The 18,258-nt window shown below is 45.0% G+C and overlaps 2 protein-coding genes across 4 annotated transcripts in view; one reads left to right on the top strand and one right to left on the bottom strand.

Moving 5' to 3' along the window:
* Positions 1 to 18,258, top strand: part of Fcsk (fucose kinase) — a 48,276-nt gene that overhangs the window by 26,627 nt on the left and 3,391 nt on the right. Inside the window, exons 21-26 of one of the 2 annotated variants that reach the window (XR_015735968.1) lie at positions 1,306 to 1,493; positions 1,582 to 1,681; positions 2,083 to 2,306; positions 4,220 to 4,297; positions 16,664 to 16,740; positions 17,901 to 18,031. Coding sequence is in view for 1 of the 2 variants with exons in the window: in XM_087900360.1 (XP_087756486.1) it covers positions 1,306 to 1,493; positions 1,582 to 1,681; positions 2,083 to 2,306; positions 2,443 to 2,562 (632 nt within the window). In the remaining variant the exon portion in view is untranslated. Of the gene's footprint in view, positions 1 to 1,305; positions 1,494 to 1,581; positions 1,682 to 2,082; positions 2,307 to 2,442; positions 3,045 to 4,219; positions 4,298 to 16,663; positions 16,741 to 17,900; positions 18,032 to 18,258 lie in introns of those variants that run through there. The other variant, XM_087900360.1, reaches the window with a different exon arrangement.
* Positions 3,316 to 18,258, bottom strand: part of Cog4 (component of oligomeric golgi complex 4) — a 36,783-nt gene continuing 21,840 nt past the window's right edge. For both annotated transcript variants that reach the window (XM_048437258.3, XM_085681719.2), the window contains exons 12-19: positions 17,538 to 17,703; positions 11,059 to 11,121; positions 7,039 to 7,155; positions 5,767 to 5,859; positions 4,929 to 5,012; positions 4,652 to 4,753; positions 4,053 to 4,181; positions 3,316 to 3,851 (exon numbers count right to left, since the gene is read on the bottom strand). In XM_048437258.3, the coding sequence (XP_048293215.3) occupies positions 3,717 to 3,851; positions 4,053 to 4,181; positions 4,652 to 4,753; positions 4,929 to 5,012; positions 5,767 to 5,859; positions 7,039 to 7,155; positions 11,059 to 11,121; positions 17,538 to 17,703 (889 nt within the window). In that variant the 3' untranslated portion in view covers positions 3,316 to 3,716. The remainder of the gene's footprint in view (positions 3,852 to 4,052; positions 4,182 to 4,651; positions 4,754 to 4,928; positions 5,013 to 5,766; positions 5,860 to 7,038; positions 7,156 to 11,058; positions 11,122 to 17,537; positions 17,704 to 18,258) is intronic.

Genomic DNA, 18,258 nt, shown 5'->3' on the forward strand with positions numbered 1-18,258 from the left:
TGGTTACCCAAGGGTCTCATTTCTGGTATAATTTGAAGAAAACTGCCTCAAAAACGTATGGGGTCTTCTCCAATTCCTCTGTAGACCTACCTTTGTACTGACTCACACCCCACAACAGGCAGTCATTAGCAAAAGACTTACATCTGGGAGCTTTCAGTTTCCTTTTGAGGTGTGCTGTTCAGGTCCATTTGGTCAACTGACATTTATTGATAATCTGCTCTATTGGGGCGTGGGGATAAAATGAGCAAAAACGTGTCCTTTTGAGAAAGTCGTGGGATGTAAGGGACCTAGACACTAATCAGTAGCCACTGGGGTGACTTTATGTGTAAGGGTGGTTTGTCTGCATATATGTCTGCACATTACATGCGGAGGTATCTGCAGAGGCCAGAAGAGTGTGTTCGATTGCCCCTGGGACTTGAACTGTTAGCCATATGTGGGCATTGGAAATTGAACCTGGGTCTTCTGGAAAAGGAGCCAGTGCTTTTAACCGTGGAGCTATCTCTCTAGCCCTCCACCTCCTCCTCCTCCTCTTCCTCTTCCTCCTCTTCCTCTTCCTCCTCTCCTTTTCTCCTCCTTCTTCTTCTCCTCCTCCTCCTCTTTTTTTTTTTTAAAGATTTATTTATTTATTATGTATACAGTGTTCTGTCTGTCTGTATGCTTGCTGGCCAGAAGAGGGCACCAGATCTCATTACAGATGGCCGTGAGCCACCATGTGTTGCTGGGAATTGAACTCAGGACCTCTGGAAGAGCAGTCAGTGCTCTTAACCTCTGAGCCATCTCTCCAGCCCAGCCCTCTTCTTTTTTAAAAATTTAAAAAGACATTTTATTTTACTTTGTGTGTCTTTGTGTGAGTTTTGTGTATTTGTGGGTACCTACAGAAACTGTAAGGTATTTAATCCCCTGTGCTATTACAGGTGGTTGTGAGCTGCCAGATGTGGGTGCTGGAAACCAAATTCTGCTCCTCAGAAAGAGCATACAGTAAGCACCTTTAACTGCTGAGCCATCTTTTTGTCCCATGAGCTTATTTTCAAACCCTCTTAGAAGACACATTGTGGGGCACTGGCAGATTACATGGAAGTCTATCTTCTGACGTGCCTTTTTCCTGTTCTAATGACATGTTAGATATGCAACAAAGCTTGGGTCTTGACTGCTGCCCCTTTCCCTTTCTGACTGGCCTGCTGTCATGGCTCACGAGTCTCAGCTAGAGTTGGGACAAGATGTCTTCCCATTCTAGGGTCATTAAACTAGGCTGGGTGGAGTTGGACCACGGAGGCTCCGACAGTGACAGGATTTTTGGGCTTACAGGAGGTGGCTGGCAAGACCAAGTGAGTGGTCTAATGCCTGGCATCAAGGTGGGGCGCTCTAGGGCCCAACTGCCCCTAAAGGTGGAGGTGGAGGAAATCATTGTGCCTGAGGGTTTTGTCCAGAAGATCAATGACCACCTGCTCCTGGTGTATACTGGCAAGACCCGACTGGCACGGAATCTGCTGCAGGTGAGCTCAGCCCCTAAGTTAGGAAGGCACTTCCTTGGCTGGGCTTGGCTGGACCCATTCTCACTGCACCTTCATGCCCGCCCCACAGGATGTGTTAAGGAACTGGTATGCTCGGGTGCCTGCTGTGGTGCAGAATGCCCGCAGACTGGTGCGACAGACTGAGAAATGTGCCGACGCTTTCCGTCAAGGTGAGATGTTTATCCACCCAGAGTTATTCTTGTCTCAGGCCTGACACAACTCCACATATTAGGCCCTTGGGGACCTCCTATTTCTCCTTGTGGGAGCCCTATCAGCATAAAACTTCTCTCACGGGAAAGGCCCTCTGACCCCACTTACTAGGAAACACAGCAAGAAGCTCTGCCTTGCCTTCATTGCAGGGAAGTGGGAGCTGACAGAGCCCCAAGGGTAAAGCTGTAGAACAGACTAGGCTGGGCACCATGTTAATTGCTTTGTGCATATCGGGCCTAAAACCTGTGCAGTTGGTCCTAATACTGGTAAAGACGTGCCTTTTGACACTCTCTTCCCTCTACAAAAGAATATCAACTGATATCTTGGCCCAGGCAAACCACCCCCTCTCTCCCAACCCTAGGTAACTTGCCTCTGTTGGGCCAGTACCTGACCTCATATTGGGAACAGAAGAAGCTTATGGCCCCAGGCTGTGAGCCTCTGGCTGTGCAGCGAATGATGGATGTCCTGGCCCCTCATGTATATGGCCAAAGCCTGGCAGGGGCAGGCGGTGGGGGCTTTCTCTATCTGTTGACCAAGGAACCACGGCAGAAAGAGACTCTAGAAGCTGTGCTGGCCAAAGCTGAGGTATGTGTTGCTGTCAGAATTAGAAGTTGGTTGGAGTGAAATACCCCACTGTGATCTACCAACTACACCAGCCCAGCCTTCAAAAGGCCTGGGAGTTGATCAAAGCCCTCTCAACAACACCTTCTGTCCTATCCAGGGCCTCGGTAACTACAGTGTCCACATGGTGGAAGTGGACACTCAGGGCCTGAGCCTGCAGTTGCTAGGAAGCGACACCCATCTTTGTGAGGCTGGGCCCTCTGAAGCAGGCAACACCTAGAGGTAGAGCTGCATTTTCCTTCAGTGGTGTTCATCCCTACCTCTTCGGCTGTTGATAAGGAAGCAAGACAGGCAGAAGAGGCAGTGCGTGCACACAGGACTGTACTTCATAGCTGGCAGTGGCTAAGACTCTACTCCATCTGGATTAAGGAAAGTCTTAATAGTAGTGTCTCATGTGGACTTTACAAATTCCATGGCCTACTACAGGCCTACTAGAAGAGCCTTTGGAAGGGATGATAATCAGACCAACCCTGATGATACACTTTTAAGACATCCCATTATCATGTTCAACTTTAATCCTCAGCCCTCCGTTGGGGAGCGGAGGGATAGGTCTATTCCCAGGTCTGTGGCAGTGAACCAGCGCAGTCTACAGAAAGTTTTTGATAACCTAAGCCTTTTCAAGCAACACTCCAGAAGTGCCAAGGTAATCAGTGGCCATGGGTTCTCAACACTCACATTCTTGGAATAAATTTTAATTTTCAAGGTTGTCTTCTTCAGAAAGTTCTTTCTTGTTCTTGCTGGGAGTAATTCCCACTTCTGGCACTGTGGGACGCTGCCCCTGAATTGATCCAGCTCCTGATGCTATAGCCCAAGAAAGGGTTGAAGTCCAGGATTGGATGAAGGTTCTCACTGTCATGTGACTGGCTATGGGAAGCTGAGATCTCATGCATTTGTCTTCAGGTTTTAGAGCTACTAGTGGAATGGTCTTGCCCAAGCAGCCAGCCCTTTCTAAACCCAACAACACAATGGCAAGTCTCCAAGAAGTGTCTTTATTCTGATGTTTATCTGTGAACATCATAGCCTTGTCTTTAGGTCCCCAGGTGCCTTCAGGCTCTCATGCTGTCAGGGTCATTGCTGTAGTGTGGGGGTGAGAGAATGACCACTCATGGGAAGGCTGGTGGGGCCATATGCTGCCTGCTTGGCCTCCCACCTCTCTCAGTTGAGAAAGGCTGTTCTAAAGCACCCCTCCCATTGCCTCCAGCCTCAGTTGCTACTGGGCAGAACTTGGGAGTGGGTCCAGTCCTTGTTTTCTGGTTGTTGAGCAGTGGTGTAGTCTGGGCCCCTGGCTTATGTAAGCCAGATAGCTTTGCGTGGCTCTCTGGCTGTAGCTACTTAGAAAATAGGTCCTGTGGGTCACATGGCACCACACAGCAGCTACAGGCGCAGCCTCTTGATGTCCTCATTGCGGAAGTCTATGCGCAGAGCCAGCACCTGTCGCACTTCAGCAGGGGTGAGGCGCCACGTCAAAGGACCAGAGTTGGCACCCCAGTAATCTAGTATCTCAGTCACCTGTGGGGAGGAATTAACTGGTCAGCAGGGGTGAGTCTATGCTGAGGGAAGCTCCTGGGCTTTACTATGGCAAGTCAGGGACATACAGGAGGGTGCCTTGTAGAACTGTGCTGCTAGCAAATGAGGGAGTGGCAGGGTTCCAAACTTGGCTATGGACTCTTCCCAGTCACTAATCTGGGCTAGGTTGAGGGAGTCACGTACCCGCTCTAGATTGAGGATTGTAGCCATTTGGGAGAGCCGGGCGAACTTGTCTCGGATGGTCCAGGTTGTCACCGTGGTAAGGTAAGCAATGAGTGACCTCAGTTCTTTGTCAAACTGCAGACCGCCTAGCTACCGGAGAATGAACACAAACCTTGTCTCTGTTTAAGGCCTGGCCCTATGATGAAACAACTAGAATCCAATGGTCCTCAGAACTGGGAGCAAAGGCTGAAGAGATGGCTCAGCAGGTAGGGGTGCTTGCCACCAACCCATGATCTGAGTTTGATTCCTAGAACCCACAACAGAGAACCAGAATGATTGCAAATTGTCCACATGTACACTGTGGCATGTGCTCCCCATGATAGATAGATAGATAGACAGACAGACAGACAGAATTAAAAGAAAAAAAAGAACTAGCAGGCAAGACCACCACTAGGCCTGTGACTTCAGTCTGTTCTAGTGCCTCAGAAGCCAGGCAGAACTGGGTCTAGTTAAGCAGGCTGTGCTGGTGGCAGAGAGAACATAAATTCTGGGATGGAATAGGGGAGAGCTATTCTCCCTATTATATATTAATAATAGGGCCCATATTCCTTTGAACTTACCCTATTGAAGGTGGACTTCAGAACGACTTTCTCTAGTTCAACAGCAACAAGGCTGGTCATGAGGCCCGTCAGGCTGTCATAGATGACTGGAGACAGGCTGGCCTGCAAAAAGCTTGTATCAGAGTTCATCCAGTCCCTCTGCCTTTACACTGGAGTCTTCCAGTGAGACAGTTACATGAAGAGGCAGTATCCCCACAGACGACTCGGTAGAGCCTTTGGACTCTACAGCAAGAGCGGTAGGCAACAGGACGTCAGTGAGGGCAGGAGGGGTAATTACCTTGAACTCTGCCATCTGCTGTTCCAGGTTGAGGATGAACTGCTGTACCCAAGGGTCATTGGCCTCATAGTCATTGAATTCTTCCTATGATCAGAAGCAAGTAGGGGTTGCAAAGGGCCTCTATCTAAGAATTACTACTCACCCTCACCCCTCCTCCGCCCTTTTAAGTAAATGAAATAAGAAGTTCTTTCTCCCTGTAGTTTTTGACTTTAAAATCATCCTGAATGAGCATGGCGTTTACATCTATAATTTCAGAGAACAAGGCAGGATTGCCCTAAGTTTGATAACAGCCTTAGTTACACAATGAAATGAGACCCTTGCCTGATAAAATAAAAATAAATAAAATCATTCCCTGCTCAAAAACCCAAACAAACCCCCTAAGCAAATCCGAGAAGCAGCTTGAGTCCGAGGCTGAGCAGCAATGCTCCTATATCCAGCTAACAGCTCTGGGCTGCAGCAGTGCTCCATTTACCAGGGAGAGGCTAGGCCAGGAGAATAAAGCTCTCAGATGGCTGGGTGTGGTAACAGAGCACTTGGGAGCAGACACAGGAATAACTCTCTGAGTTCAAGTCTAGCCAGGGTTTCATAGTGAGACTCTCAAAATAGAGAAAAAAAAAAGGGCTCCTAGGTCTATGACAGATGGGGCAAAATGTGCCTCAGTAAAAGATGAGTCACATGAAGACAAGATCCCTTCACATCTCTCTGAGCCATGATGACAGCAGGAACAAACTGTTTCTTGGGAGGAATCCAGTCTTTGATGGAGGTGGAGGTGAGCTGACGTTAGGTCTAGTCTGTTCAGATGATTCACTGCCTCTGATGACTGTTGTGTCAGACTGACCTCCTCGATGTTGTGGGAGACTGAGAGAAAAGTGTTGATCCAAGGTTGCACTTGCGGCTTGACTGCTGAACTGTTGAGCTCCGCTAGCCCTTCCTGTACCAAGACAGGACAGAGACACATCAGACACATGCCCCACCTCTTACCTTTTCTTCTAGCTCTCTCATGACTACTGCAGCTGAGCAGGCGCTTCAAGAATCATAGTGGAGGTCATGCTAATAAAAGCCAGGAACATGTCCCTTTCCAGATCTGTAGAGATTCAGGTCTAGAGATGAGTTCCTGAGATTGCCTTAGTAAATCTCAAAAGGTGATTTGTGGTGATATTTTGTTTGTGCTTTAACAAATAAAGCTTGCCTGAAGATTAGAGTGTAGAGCTCGCCACACTAGTTAGCTATAGAAGCCAGGCAGAGGTGGCACTCAAGAGACAGGCTGACAGATGTCTGTAAATTCGAAGCTACCCCAGACCACATAAGATTGAATTAGTCTAAAAGAGAAATAGAGCCAAGCAGTGGTGGCTCACACCTTTAATCCCAATACTAGGAAGGTGAAGACAGGAAGTGATATGGAGGGACGGAGAGAAGAATATAAGGCAGGAAGAGTTCAGAATTCAGTCTGAGGACTTGTAGAGACGGGATACCCCATTTAGTCTGAGGCTTTTGTAGAGGTATTAACTAGTGGCTGGCTGCTTTGCTTCTTTGATTTTTCAGCTTTCACCCTTAGTATCTGACTGTGGGTTTTATTAAGACCGATTAGAAACTGTGCTTCAAACTGGGCAGTGGTGGTGCGCACCTTTAATCCCAGCACTTGGAAAGCAGAGGCAAGTGGATCTTTGTGAGTTCAAGGCCAGACTGGTTTACAGAGTGAGTTCCAGGTCCAAAGCTACACAGAGAAACCCTGTCTCAAAAAGAAAAGAAAGAAAGCATGCTATAGTGATTTCATAATGCCTAGTGTTAGCTAGTGTTAGATAGTGCCTGTGGCTAAGGTCAAGCATCATTGAACCATGTGGTTCAATTCCTCTGAACATCTTTCTGAGGGCTCTTGTCATTTTGGGACCACCAAGCAGAAATTCTAAAGGACACAGGCTTGTTCATGTGATACATGCTAAAAAAAGAACTGTGGGGCCTTTAGTCTCAAGGGGTTTGCATGCCTTCAGTGACTGGCATGTTTCATCCTTGCCCTCTTTCCCACATCCCTGTATCCCTGCCCACAGTGGAGTCTATAGTAAGCCAGCTAACAGTCTTCTCAGAGCATCATGGTAGCAGCATGAGGTCTTACCTGTAAGAGGTCTCGAAATTTGTTGGACACAGCAGCTAAGTCAGAAAGGCAGCTGTCAAACTTGGCCTGGGCCTGTTCCCCTCCAATGCCTTGACTGAACAGTTTGGTGCAGTCACTCTAGGGGAAAATAAAGCTTTAGAAATCGACTGTGCGCCGGGCGGTGGTGGCCCACACCTTTAATCCCAGCACTCGGGAGGCAGAGACAGGTAGATCTCTGTGAGTTTGAGGCCAGCCTGGTCTACAAGAGCTAGTTCCAGGACAGGCTCCAAAGCTGCAGAGAAACCCTGTCTCGAAAAACAAAACAAACAAACAAAATCGTCTGTGCCTATGCCATTGGAATGTAAGCAGAGGCAGAGAGGGTCAATATACAAGTAGCCACCTGTCCTTTACTAGACTTCTCTGAGAAGATTCTATAATGGCAGCTTTCTGCTTTCGCCCTCCCCCTTCTAATGTGGGGGTATCAGTGTCAGTAGAAGAGACAAGAAACAGAAATGGCAGAAGTTATATATATATAAACACAACACGCAAACAGGGCTGGAGAGATGGCTTAGTGGTGAAGAATAGCTGCTGAATAGCTGCTCTTCCAGAGGACCTGGGTTCAATTCCAGCACCCACATGGCAGCTCACAACTGTCTATAACTCCATTTCCAGGAGATCAGGCACCCTCACACAGACATACATACAGGCAAAACATTAATGCACATAAAAATAAATGAACCTTAAAAAAAAAGAAAAAGAAAAAAAATGCTAGGCAGTGGTGGTGCACAGTTAGGTCCTGGCACTGGAGAGGCAGAGGAAGGCATATCTTTGTGAGTTCAAGGCCAGCCTAGTCTACAAAGTGAGTTCCAGGACAGCCAGGACTACACAGGGAAACAACAACAGCAACCAAAACATTTAAGGCAAACATTTCTAAGTTTAAGTTTTGGTTCAGTCATGGTACTTCCTAAATAACTTAGGCAAAGAATTTAGTTGTGAAGCTTCAATTCCCCTCTCTATAAAAGGGAACAGATGCACACCTTTAATTCCAGCACCCATGAGGCAGAGGCAGGAAGATCTCGGTGAATTTCAGGCCAGCCAGGGCTACCAGTGAGACCCTGTCTCAAAAATGAGAATAAAGAACACAGAGTCCTGTTCTCTTGATGACTGAGTTGTGTGAGACGATACAGGAAGTACTCAGCCTGGTACATAGTGGGCACTAAGATACACTTCTGATGACTTCACAGTTTCTGCTAAAATATTTTAGTCTTATGCAGCTGATGAGACAGCTCAGCAGATAAAGGTGTTTGCTGAGTAGGTCTGGTGTTTAATCCCTAGGAAACACATAAAAGTAGAAGGAGATAACTGACTCTAGAAAGTTGTTCTTTGATGTCCACATATGCACTGTGGCATACATGTCCTGTTCCTCTACCACACACACACCCAACAATAAGTAAACAAAAAACCCCAACAAACCAACTAAACAAAAAACCCAAACAAAATAAACAATCCTTGAGCCAGGCAGTAGTGGTAATACCAGCACTTGGGAGGCAAAGGCAGGGTAGATCTGAGTTTGAGGCCAGTTTGGGCTACAGGACAGCCAGGGCTATACAGAAGAAAGCCTGTCTCAATAAACCAAAATAAATTTCTTGCCCTCCTTTAAAGCATACAAACACACATGCATGCTCAAGTACCCCCCCAAGTACATTTAGAAAATGATTATAAATAACTTAGAAATAAAACAAAACATGCTTGCCCCATGAAATAGTATTATTTATTATCCTTGAGGCACAGATGAGGAAACTGAAGATCAGAGATTTAATGACTTGCTACAATCAGCACAGTAGAATATAGAGCTGGATTTGGCTGAAGTATCTGACTCAGGGTATTTGTTCCTGTCACTATACTTCAGCCCTGACCCCTGCGGGGTGACCTGCTGGAAGCTCATGGTGTTTCATGTTGCCGGCAGCTGCCTACATCGTTTCTTGTGGTATTCCTTACAGAGTTTATGCTGTTCTTTCTACAGCAGCATCAGTGCAGAGGGACTGGTAGAAAACCCCATCCCCACAGTAGCTCCTTCACTTAGTCTTTTAGCCTTTTACCTCATCTAAATGGACCTTTTTTGCAAAGTGCTAGTGATGGGGCTAAGACAGACTGTGAAAGGCAAATATCATTTATGTTCTGTTTTTAGCTATTCGCTCTTTTTTCAAGACAAGTTTTTTTTTTTGTGTGTGTGTGTGTATGTAACCTTGGTTGTTAGAGAACTAGCTGTGTAAATCAAACTGGCCTTGAATCACAGAGATCTGCCTGCCTCTGCCTTCCCCCAAGTGCTGAGATTAAAGGTGTGCACCACCACCATCAGGCCCTATTTGGTTATTTCTTTTCTCATGTGGCTAATTCAACTGGCTCAGTTATGAATTTCTATCTTTTATCTCTCTATCAATTATCTATGAGTTTTTTTTTTTCAAACCCTAACAGACTGATATTAAGGAGACAGCTAGAAATAAATCTAACACTCAGGGGGAGTTCAGAGGTACAGTAGTGGCCTAGCATGTACAAGGCCCTGGATTCAATCCCAAACACAACAGTCCTGCATGGTGGTACACACCTTTAAAGCCATTCAAACATTTCTTGTACAACAGACATCTGTGCTGTTTGTATAATGTATCACACTATTTTATTCCAATTTAAGTTTTTTGGGGGTAAATTACTAACTTGGCCATGTCTTGCTGTTTTCTCAGAGCCTTCCCAAGAACCATATTAGCTATGAAACCACCTTCCTAGTCCCAAGGTCACACCAGTTTCTGTGTGCAGCCCTTTGCCTCTGCTGCAAAGCATCATCTGCTTAGGGCACACCTTGGAGGCAGGACCCCAGCTTTCCTCCTTTCTGGAAACATACTTTAATATTGCACAGACTTGTTCCATGTTGTCTTGTTTTGTTTTTGAAACTGCTAGTATATACTTCATAATCATTTCATGGCAATGTTATGGGAAGAGGTCATTATCTGTTTTACAACTGAGACTCAGGAAGCAGAGCATTAACAGAGCTTTAACAGAGTTTGCCTAAAGCTACACAACTGGGTAAAGGTCTAGTGGAGATTTGAACGTCCTTAGTATCTGACTTCAAAGCTCAAGAAATTTCTATTATGCTCTGCAGTCCTTTTCTGAAATATGATAGCAGAGACTAGAGGGATGGCTCAGTGATTAAGAGCACTTTGTGCTTTTCCAGAGGATCTAGCTTTAGTTCCCAGCACCCATATTGTGCAGTTCACAACTGCCTGTAAATTCAGCTCTGGGAGATATGATGCCTCTGGCCTATGAGAACACCTGTACTCATGTGCACATACCCTTCTAACTACACATACATATAATTAAAAATAAGAAAAGTATATCTTTTAAAAAGAGACCAAAAAAAAAAAAAAGAGAGAGACAGCAACTGACTTTATGTAGTGTTTGGTAAACCTTATTAATTTCATTTATTGAAAGTTTTAACATAAATAAAAAATATTTACATGTATGTATGTGTTCCTGGGGGAATGCTAGCTGTATGTGTTTGTGTATGTGTGTACAGGAGAGGGAGGGGCATGGAAGCCAGAAGAGTGTGTTGGATGTCCATGAGCTGCAATTACAGGGAGTTGTGAGCTGCTTGGTATGGGTGCTGGGAACCAAACTCAGGTTTTCTGGAAGAGCAGTAAGTGTTCTTAACTGCTCAGGCAGCTCTCTAGCCCCTAAAACATTTTTTAAGTACTTTTAAGAAGCATACTCAACTCTATTTCATGAGAGCACTCAACAAACCAGAGCAGAATGGAAATCTGTACTTCCCTGTATAGACAGAGAACTGAGGCTAGAATGGAAGGATTGGTCATGGTTATCTTCCCCAGTAGGTCCATAGAGTTCTTGCTAAACTGCCAATCACTACTGGAATCCTACAAATGGGGCTCTGTGTCAGCCAATGCTCAGTCACCTGAGGACAGGTGTTCAGTGCCTTTTCTCCACCAAGTGTGGCTCTATCTACTAAAAGCTGATAGACAATTTCACTTGTACCTCCAGAGTCTTCTTCAGAGTTGAGATATTTTCACTGCAGACTTCCACATTATTCAGAGTCACCTGGAAGACAATGAGAAAGGAACATTATTTCCTGATCACTGGGTTTGCAATCCACTCCGACAATATCCAAAATGGCTGACAGCTACATTCCTGTAGCTCAGAGAAGTACCAGCTTGAGTTTAGACCCAGCTAAAGAAAGCCAGGCTCATGCTTTCTCATGTTCCCAATACCAAAGCAGAAAAATAATACTGACTGCAGAAGTAATACACCTGGCTCCATATTACTTATAGATTATTTAATTCAGGCAAAGAGGTATGTGTTAAGTCCTGGGCTCAAGATGACCAGGCTTGGTAAAGACTACAAACATATAATGAACAGTTGTGATAAACCAGGCACTGTCCTAGATACTGGGAAAAAAAAACCCTGAAAAACAGACAAAATACACCCCCTACAGCAGGCAGTATACTTCAGTGATAAAATGTGTTGGGAAATAGTATTTTGTTTGTTTGGTTGGTTTTTGGAGGCAGGGTTTCTCTGTGTTGCTTTGGAGCCAGTCCTGTAACTAGCTCTTGTAGACCAGGCTGGCCTCGAACTCACAGAGATCCGTCTGTCTCTGCCTCCCGAGTGCTGGGATTAAAAGCATGTGCTACCACCGCCCAGCCGGAAATAGTATTTTAAGGTGTGTTACTTTGTTTATGCTGTGGAGCATTTGTTTAATATGTAAAGATGTGTTGCTTTTGTTTATGCTGCATTTGTTTAACTCTGTGAAGCTGTGATTCTTTACTTGTCTAAAACACCTGATGGTCTAAGAAAGTGCTGAACAGCCAGTAGCGAGGCAGGAGCAAGGATAGGTGGGGTTGGCAGGCAGAGAGTATAAATAGGAAAATAAATAAATAAATAGGCTAGAAATAAGCCAAACTAAGGCCAGGCACTCCTAACTAGGAATAAGCCTCTATGTGTGATTTATTTGGGAGCTGGGTGGTGGGCCCCCCCCAAAAGAGCCAAAGAGTAAAACAACCAACAATAAGAATGTTCTTAGCAAGGACAAAACCCTGGACTGAATTCCTAGCACCCAGTCCTGGTCCAGCCTCCCAACCCCGATATGAATGTAAATCCAGATAGTGATAAACACTATGATAAAAATAAAACAGGGATGGAGACAGAAATTCAAGGTAGAAAGCCCTCAACACTACAGCTGGGATTAGAACACATGAATCCCTAGTATGGGCTAAGGGCGCCTTCTTTCCTGACTTACCTGTTCCTGAGACAAGGTGTAGAAAGAGCAACCATAAAAGGCAGCATGGGGATTGGAGAGACAGCTCAGAAGTTAAGAATGCTCACAGTCATGAGGGCTGGAGTTTGTATGCCAGCACCTAAAAATGCCTATAACTACAGCTCCAAGGACTCCAAAATCCTCTGAATGACAAGCCATGCACACCCTCCTTTCCCATATGTGTTTAATTTCTCACAGAGACATATACATACACAGATAATCATTTTTAAAAAAAGCAGTAAAGGTGATGTGGCTCAGTTGGTAGAATGTTTACAGAACATACATAAAGCCTTTGGTCTGATTCCCAGCACTGCATAAGCCAGACATGGTAGGGCTCACCTATAATTCCAGCACTCATGAGGCAAAGGCTGGAAGATCAGAAATTCAGTCACCCTTGGCTACATAGTGAGTTGAGGCTGACCTGGGATATATGAAACCCTGCTTTTTTTAAAAAAAAAAAGGCAGTATGGGAACAAAAGTGATAAGGTACAAATATGACCATCTAGAGGAAATCATCTTTGGTTCAAGGTACTCAAGGAAGGCTCCATGGTGGAGATGGTTGACTGAATTTACAAAGCTAGAATGCTCATGTTCCATTCATTCTAACTGATGAGAATATTCCACCCTTTGTCAGCCTCTCTTTGGCTCACTATCCTATTCCTTTTCTTCCCACTTGTGCTGCTAAGGATCAAACACAGGCCATGCTGAGGAAGTACTCTGCCACTAAGGTATATCCCAGCCTCCCCTTCCCTCTTGAGGGAGTCTCATGTAGTCCAGGTTGGCCTCAAACTCCCTCTAGAGCAAGAATTATTATTTACTGGTCCTACCTGCCAAGTACTGGAATTGCAGGCCTATGCCACTAGGCCTGGTAGGAACTTTTTTTTTTTTAACATGTATGAATATTTTGCTTGCAAATATGTATATACACATGTATATGCCTGGTACAAAGGCCAGAAAAGGGCAGGCATTGGAACTCCTAGAACTGGAGTTACTTACAGATGGTTGTGAGCCACCATCCATGCTGGTGCTGGGAATAGAACCTTCTGCAAGAACAGCAAGTGCAGGGCTTGGAGAGGTGGCACAGTAGTTAAGAGTGCATTTGTTACTCTTGTAGAGGACCCAGGTTTGGGTCTTAGCACCCATCTACCACTTAGCTCACAACCATCCAAATTCTAGTTATAGGGGATCTGACAACCTTTTCTGACACCTGTAGAAACCAAGCATGCACAGTATGTACACACACACACACAGAGGCAAAACACTCATATACATAAAACAAAAATAAATAAAAGTTAAAAATAAAATACTCAGCAAATGCTCTTAACTGATAGCTATTTCAAACTGTCCTCAAACTTGCTATGTAGATGAAGCTGGCCTTGAACTCTGGATTCTGCCTCTACTTCCTGAGATTACAGATGTATGTCACCATGCCCAGCTTCTGGCAGGATGTTTTAGAGCAGATAAATGCCATAAAAGCACAGCTGTGGTCTAGGAATATGGTATAAAAACTATGGGTTGTAGGATTAAAATATTTGGGGGACTTTCATGGCCTCTGGCTAGTCAGTGGGTGGCATAGCCCAGGAGGACAGGGTAGGAAGGAGCCATGACTTACAGGTTTTAGGGTAAAGAAGAATCCCAGATGCAGAGAGGTGGCTCTCTTTTGAGTGTTTCCCTTGTTGGCATCATGCCGTCAGTACAGGAGAATGACACTGCAGCTTAGGCCCCTCTCAACAGGGCTGGGTGAGGGAAATGCGGCCATAGCACAGGCCTGCTAACACTGACTGTTTCCAGAGAAAGTGTCCTGTTATGACAGCTGAAGGATAAAGGTCACAACCCAGTGTTTGCCAGGCTTTTAAGGGCACCAAGAGTAACTGTCATAAGAGAAAATGGATTTGGGTTCAAATGGTATTGACTTTTAGAGTTTCCTTCGACTAACAATCTTTGTAAACATGGATTCACTGGGTTTATCCCCTGCTCAAGGAAAATGGGATGTCAGGAGAGTTGGGGAATTCATTTTGACAGCCAAATGAATCAAAGTGTCATACAAAATAGGCTTTTTGGGGCTGGAGAAATGGTTCAGCTTAAAGGCTAAGTTCACAAACAAAACGTCAAGACAGGCTTTGTGGTGGGAGTAATGACATTTTAAGTGATTGGAACTGGGAAAACCAGAAATCTGTCACCAAGCATTTAGCACCACCTTTCTTTTTGCTGTATCATGTGAGTCTTCTAACAATGAAACTGTCTAAATGGGAAGTTTTCACAGAGCAGTGAAGAGTGAAGGCGCTCGCTGGCCAGCCTTGGGGACAGAAGTAAGTGGTGGGAAGTATTAGAAAGGTAGATGGGTGAGGTTTAGGGGGCCTGAAACAAAAGACCAACTAGGCTTGTGGCCTGTGCCAGTAATCCAGCGACTCAAAGGCTGGGGTGTACATTCAAGGTCACCTGGGCTACAGAGCAACTAGGCAAGCCTGAGTGAGTTGGTGAGACTTTTTTATTTTTGAGACAGGGTTTCTCTGTGTAATAGCTCTGGCTATTTTGGAACTCACTTTATAGGCTAGGCTGGCCTCAAAGTGCTAGGATTAAAGGTATGTGCTGCCACCACCCAGCAAGTTGGTGAGACTTTGGCTCAAAACAAGCATTGCGAGATATATTTTAGTGACCAGTGTGCTTGCCTGGCATGTGCGAAGCCTTAGGTTCGATTTCTAGCACTGAAAAAACAAAAACAAACAAAAACCAAGTAAAATAAAGATGCCTGCTCAAAGACATGTATCTTTGGTGTGGTAGGTCCCAAGAAGCCAGTGAATGCTTCTGAGCCTGGAAATGAAAAAAAAAATGAATGTAAGTTCTATGGGGGGGGAGCAAAAGAAATAGAATGCAAGCAAAACAAAAGATGTAAGTTCATCATAGTATGATGGGGTTTGCTGGGCATTTTTGGTAAAGTTCTCAAAAAGTAATACATTTTATAAGTAAACATTTCTTAGAGCTCTTTTTATTAACTAAAAATTATTATTATTTGCTGGGCAGTGGTAGCACATGCGTTTTAATCCCAGCACTCGGGAAGCAGAAGCAGGCAGGGGATCTCTGTGAGTTCAAGGCCAGCCTGATCTACAAGAGCTAGTTTCAGGACAGGCACCAAAGCTACACAGAGAAATCCTATCTCTAAAAACAAAAACAAAATTATTTGTTTGTGTGAGTATAATGTGTGCATGGTGCAGTGCATGTGACACAGCGCAAGTACTGCGGTCCGAGGACAACTGTGGAAGGCTCCCTCCCTTCACCTCTACATGGGTCCTAAGGATTCTTGCTTGTTTGAGATAGGGTTTCACTATGTAGCTGTGCCTGGCCTAGAATCTCTGTGTAGACCAAGCTGGCCTTGAGCTTACAGTACTGGTATTAAAGGCTGGTGCCACTGTGCTCAACCTTTTAAATTTTTTTTTTTTTAAATAGACACAGTCTCAGCTGGGTGGTGGCAGCACAAGCCTTTAATCCCAGCGCTTGGGAAGCAGAGACAGGTGAATGTTTGTAAGCTTGAGGCCAGCCTGGTCTACAAAGCAAGTTCCAGGACGGCCAGGGCTATACAGAGAAACCCTGTCTTGAAAAACTTAAGAGAGCTTCATGTATACCAGGCTGACTTCAAACTTTCTAAACAAACAGGGCCGTCTTTCAACTCATTTTCCTGCCTCCACCTCCCAGGTGCTGGGATTATAAATGTACACTATACCAGTCTAGGTTGATCCTCTTTTGGAGAACACCCGCGACATCTCAGATAGATGAACTCATACCAGAGAAAATATTTTCTCTTCTTTTTTTGAGACAAGGTAACTAACTTTGGCTGGCCTGAAACTATGTAGACCAAGCTGGCCTCAAATTTACAGAGATCTGTTTGCCAATGCTTCCTGAGTGCTGGGATTAAAGGTGTGTGCCACTACAGTTATCTCAAGGGAAAAATTTTCAATGTCAGAAAAAGGACAAGGCATCTTAAATAACCATGTTGGATCTGTCTGGTAACTAGTTAGTGTGATTTACCTGTACAGGGTAAAGTAGCAAGTTTTAGGCAATGTCTCTGAGACCAAGAACATGAATCTCAGAGAAGCTGAGCACTAAGAACTTAATGGACACATTTTTTGCATACAATCTATCTGTGGACTGTTGACTAAAAGTTCAGCTTTGGATGTTTTCTTCAGCCTCTAGGCCTCAGGCACCAAACTCAAGTCTAGTGATATTGAAAACAGAACACAAAGGACCTTTAACAGTGCTATTCCCATTCATGTCAAGTCAGCACATGCCAGAGAAACCTGATTATGAACCTCAGATTCTTTTTGTGTTCTTCAGTATGTTACAAACTGGCTGCTACCCTGTACAGACGCTTTCATCCTTTCGGGCTTCTCTGTCCCTGTTACCATACGATGGTAAGTCTCACCATTTCATCACATCTCTCGTTTGTGTGACTAAATGCCTTCTGTCCTCCTTGAAACATCTTGATAGTAGTGCAGGATAACCCTGAATTCATTATCTACCTTTCTCAGCTTCCCAACTGCTGAGATTACATGCATGTTCCAAAAAGGAAGTTACTAGAAAAGCAGCATTAGGAGGCATAAAGGACTGGTATCCACCAAGACCGTGGCTTCTTCTCAGAAAAGAATATAGAAACCTGGCATAGACATTAGAGTTGGTTTTGTGGTGGATACATACACTGTAGAGCCCCTCAACAGCTTGGCAGAGGAGTCTTGGGAAGAACACTGAAGAAAAGTAAGGAACCTACGCTTTTGGCAAAAAAGAAAAGACAAGCAAAAACAAACAAAAACATATTATGCCTCAGGTTTGCTCAGAGCAGGTTCCTGGGTAGGAAGTGGTTTCAGAACCTAGAGGAACATTCCTTAAAGCTAATTTCCTTTTCTATTAAGTTCTAGAGGAAAACTCTTCACCCTGAGGCTCTTTATAATTTGGCTAAGAGGTTGCAGTATAACCTCTCAAGGGAGCTGGGAATGTGGCTCAGTTGGTAGAGAACACCATGCCTAGCACTGCTAAAACAGGACACACACCTGTAATCCCAGCACTCCAAAGGCAGAAGCAGGAAGATTGAAGTCAAAGGTCATCTTTCATTACGTAGCAAGTTTGAGACCAGCCTTGGCTATAAAACCCGTTTCAAAACAATAAAAACCCTTAAAAAAAAACTGACCCAGCTGCCAGCCTGAGGGCCACCTACCAGGAAGGACAGCTTGGCTTCATCAGTGCTCTCAATGCCTTTTGTGTCAAACTTGCCCTGCTGGAGGCTGCTGTGCATGATGTTCACAGCACTTGTCACCCCACGCTGGATGTCTTGAAAGGTGGTGGCTGGGAAGCCCATCCGCAGCTTATTACACAGAACATCCCTGTGGGGCAGAAGAGTATGTGCCGAGTTAGTGTTCAACCTGGCCGACAGGACAGCAAAAACAGAGCACCTACTACCTGGACTCTCAGTACCAGCTGCTCTTTTGGGGTGGACCCCACTCTTCTTCAGCAACCACACTGTCTGCGATGGTTCTGACAGGGTCCCTGTGGTTCTAGCTAATGTCTGCTTCTTCATCAGGCTTTCAGTTATTATCACTGAACATCATCAAAGAGGGGACAGTAGAGCCCAGTGAAAAGCAGTGCCACGTTGGAGCTGAAGAAGACACTCTGAGTCAAGTCAGTACTGGAATTTCTGTTCTACTTAAGAGGGTATGTATGTGACCCATGACAAAGGACACAATCTCTCTAAGCCCCAGTCCCACATCTACAAAACTGAAAGCACACTTCCCATATCAGTTTCTTTACTTTGTGCGAGGGGACACATGCTACAGCAGATTTGTGTAGATGAGGGAAAGACTTGCAAGAGTTGGGTTATCTTCCTCTGTGTGGGCTCTGGAGAGTAAATTTAGGTCATCAGATTTAGCAGCAAGTATCTT

This window comes from Myodes glareolus, chromosome 22 (assembly GCF_982192425.1).
Source record: "Myodes glareolus chromosome 22, mMyoGla1.1, whole genome shotgun sequence".
Lineage (NCBI taxonomy): Eukaryota > Metazoa > Chordata > Mammalia > Rodentia > Cricetidae > Myodes > Myodes glareolus.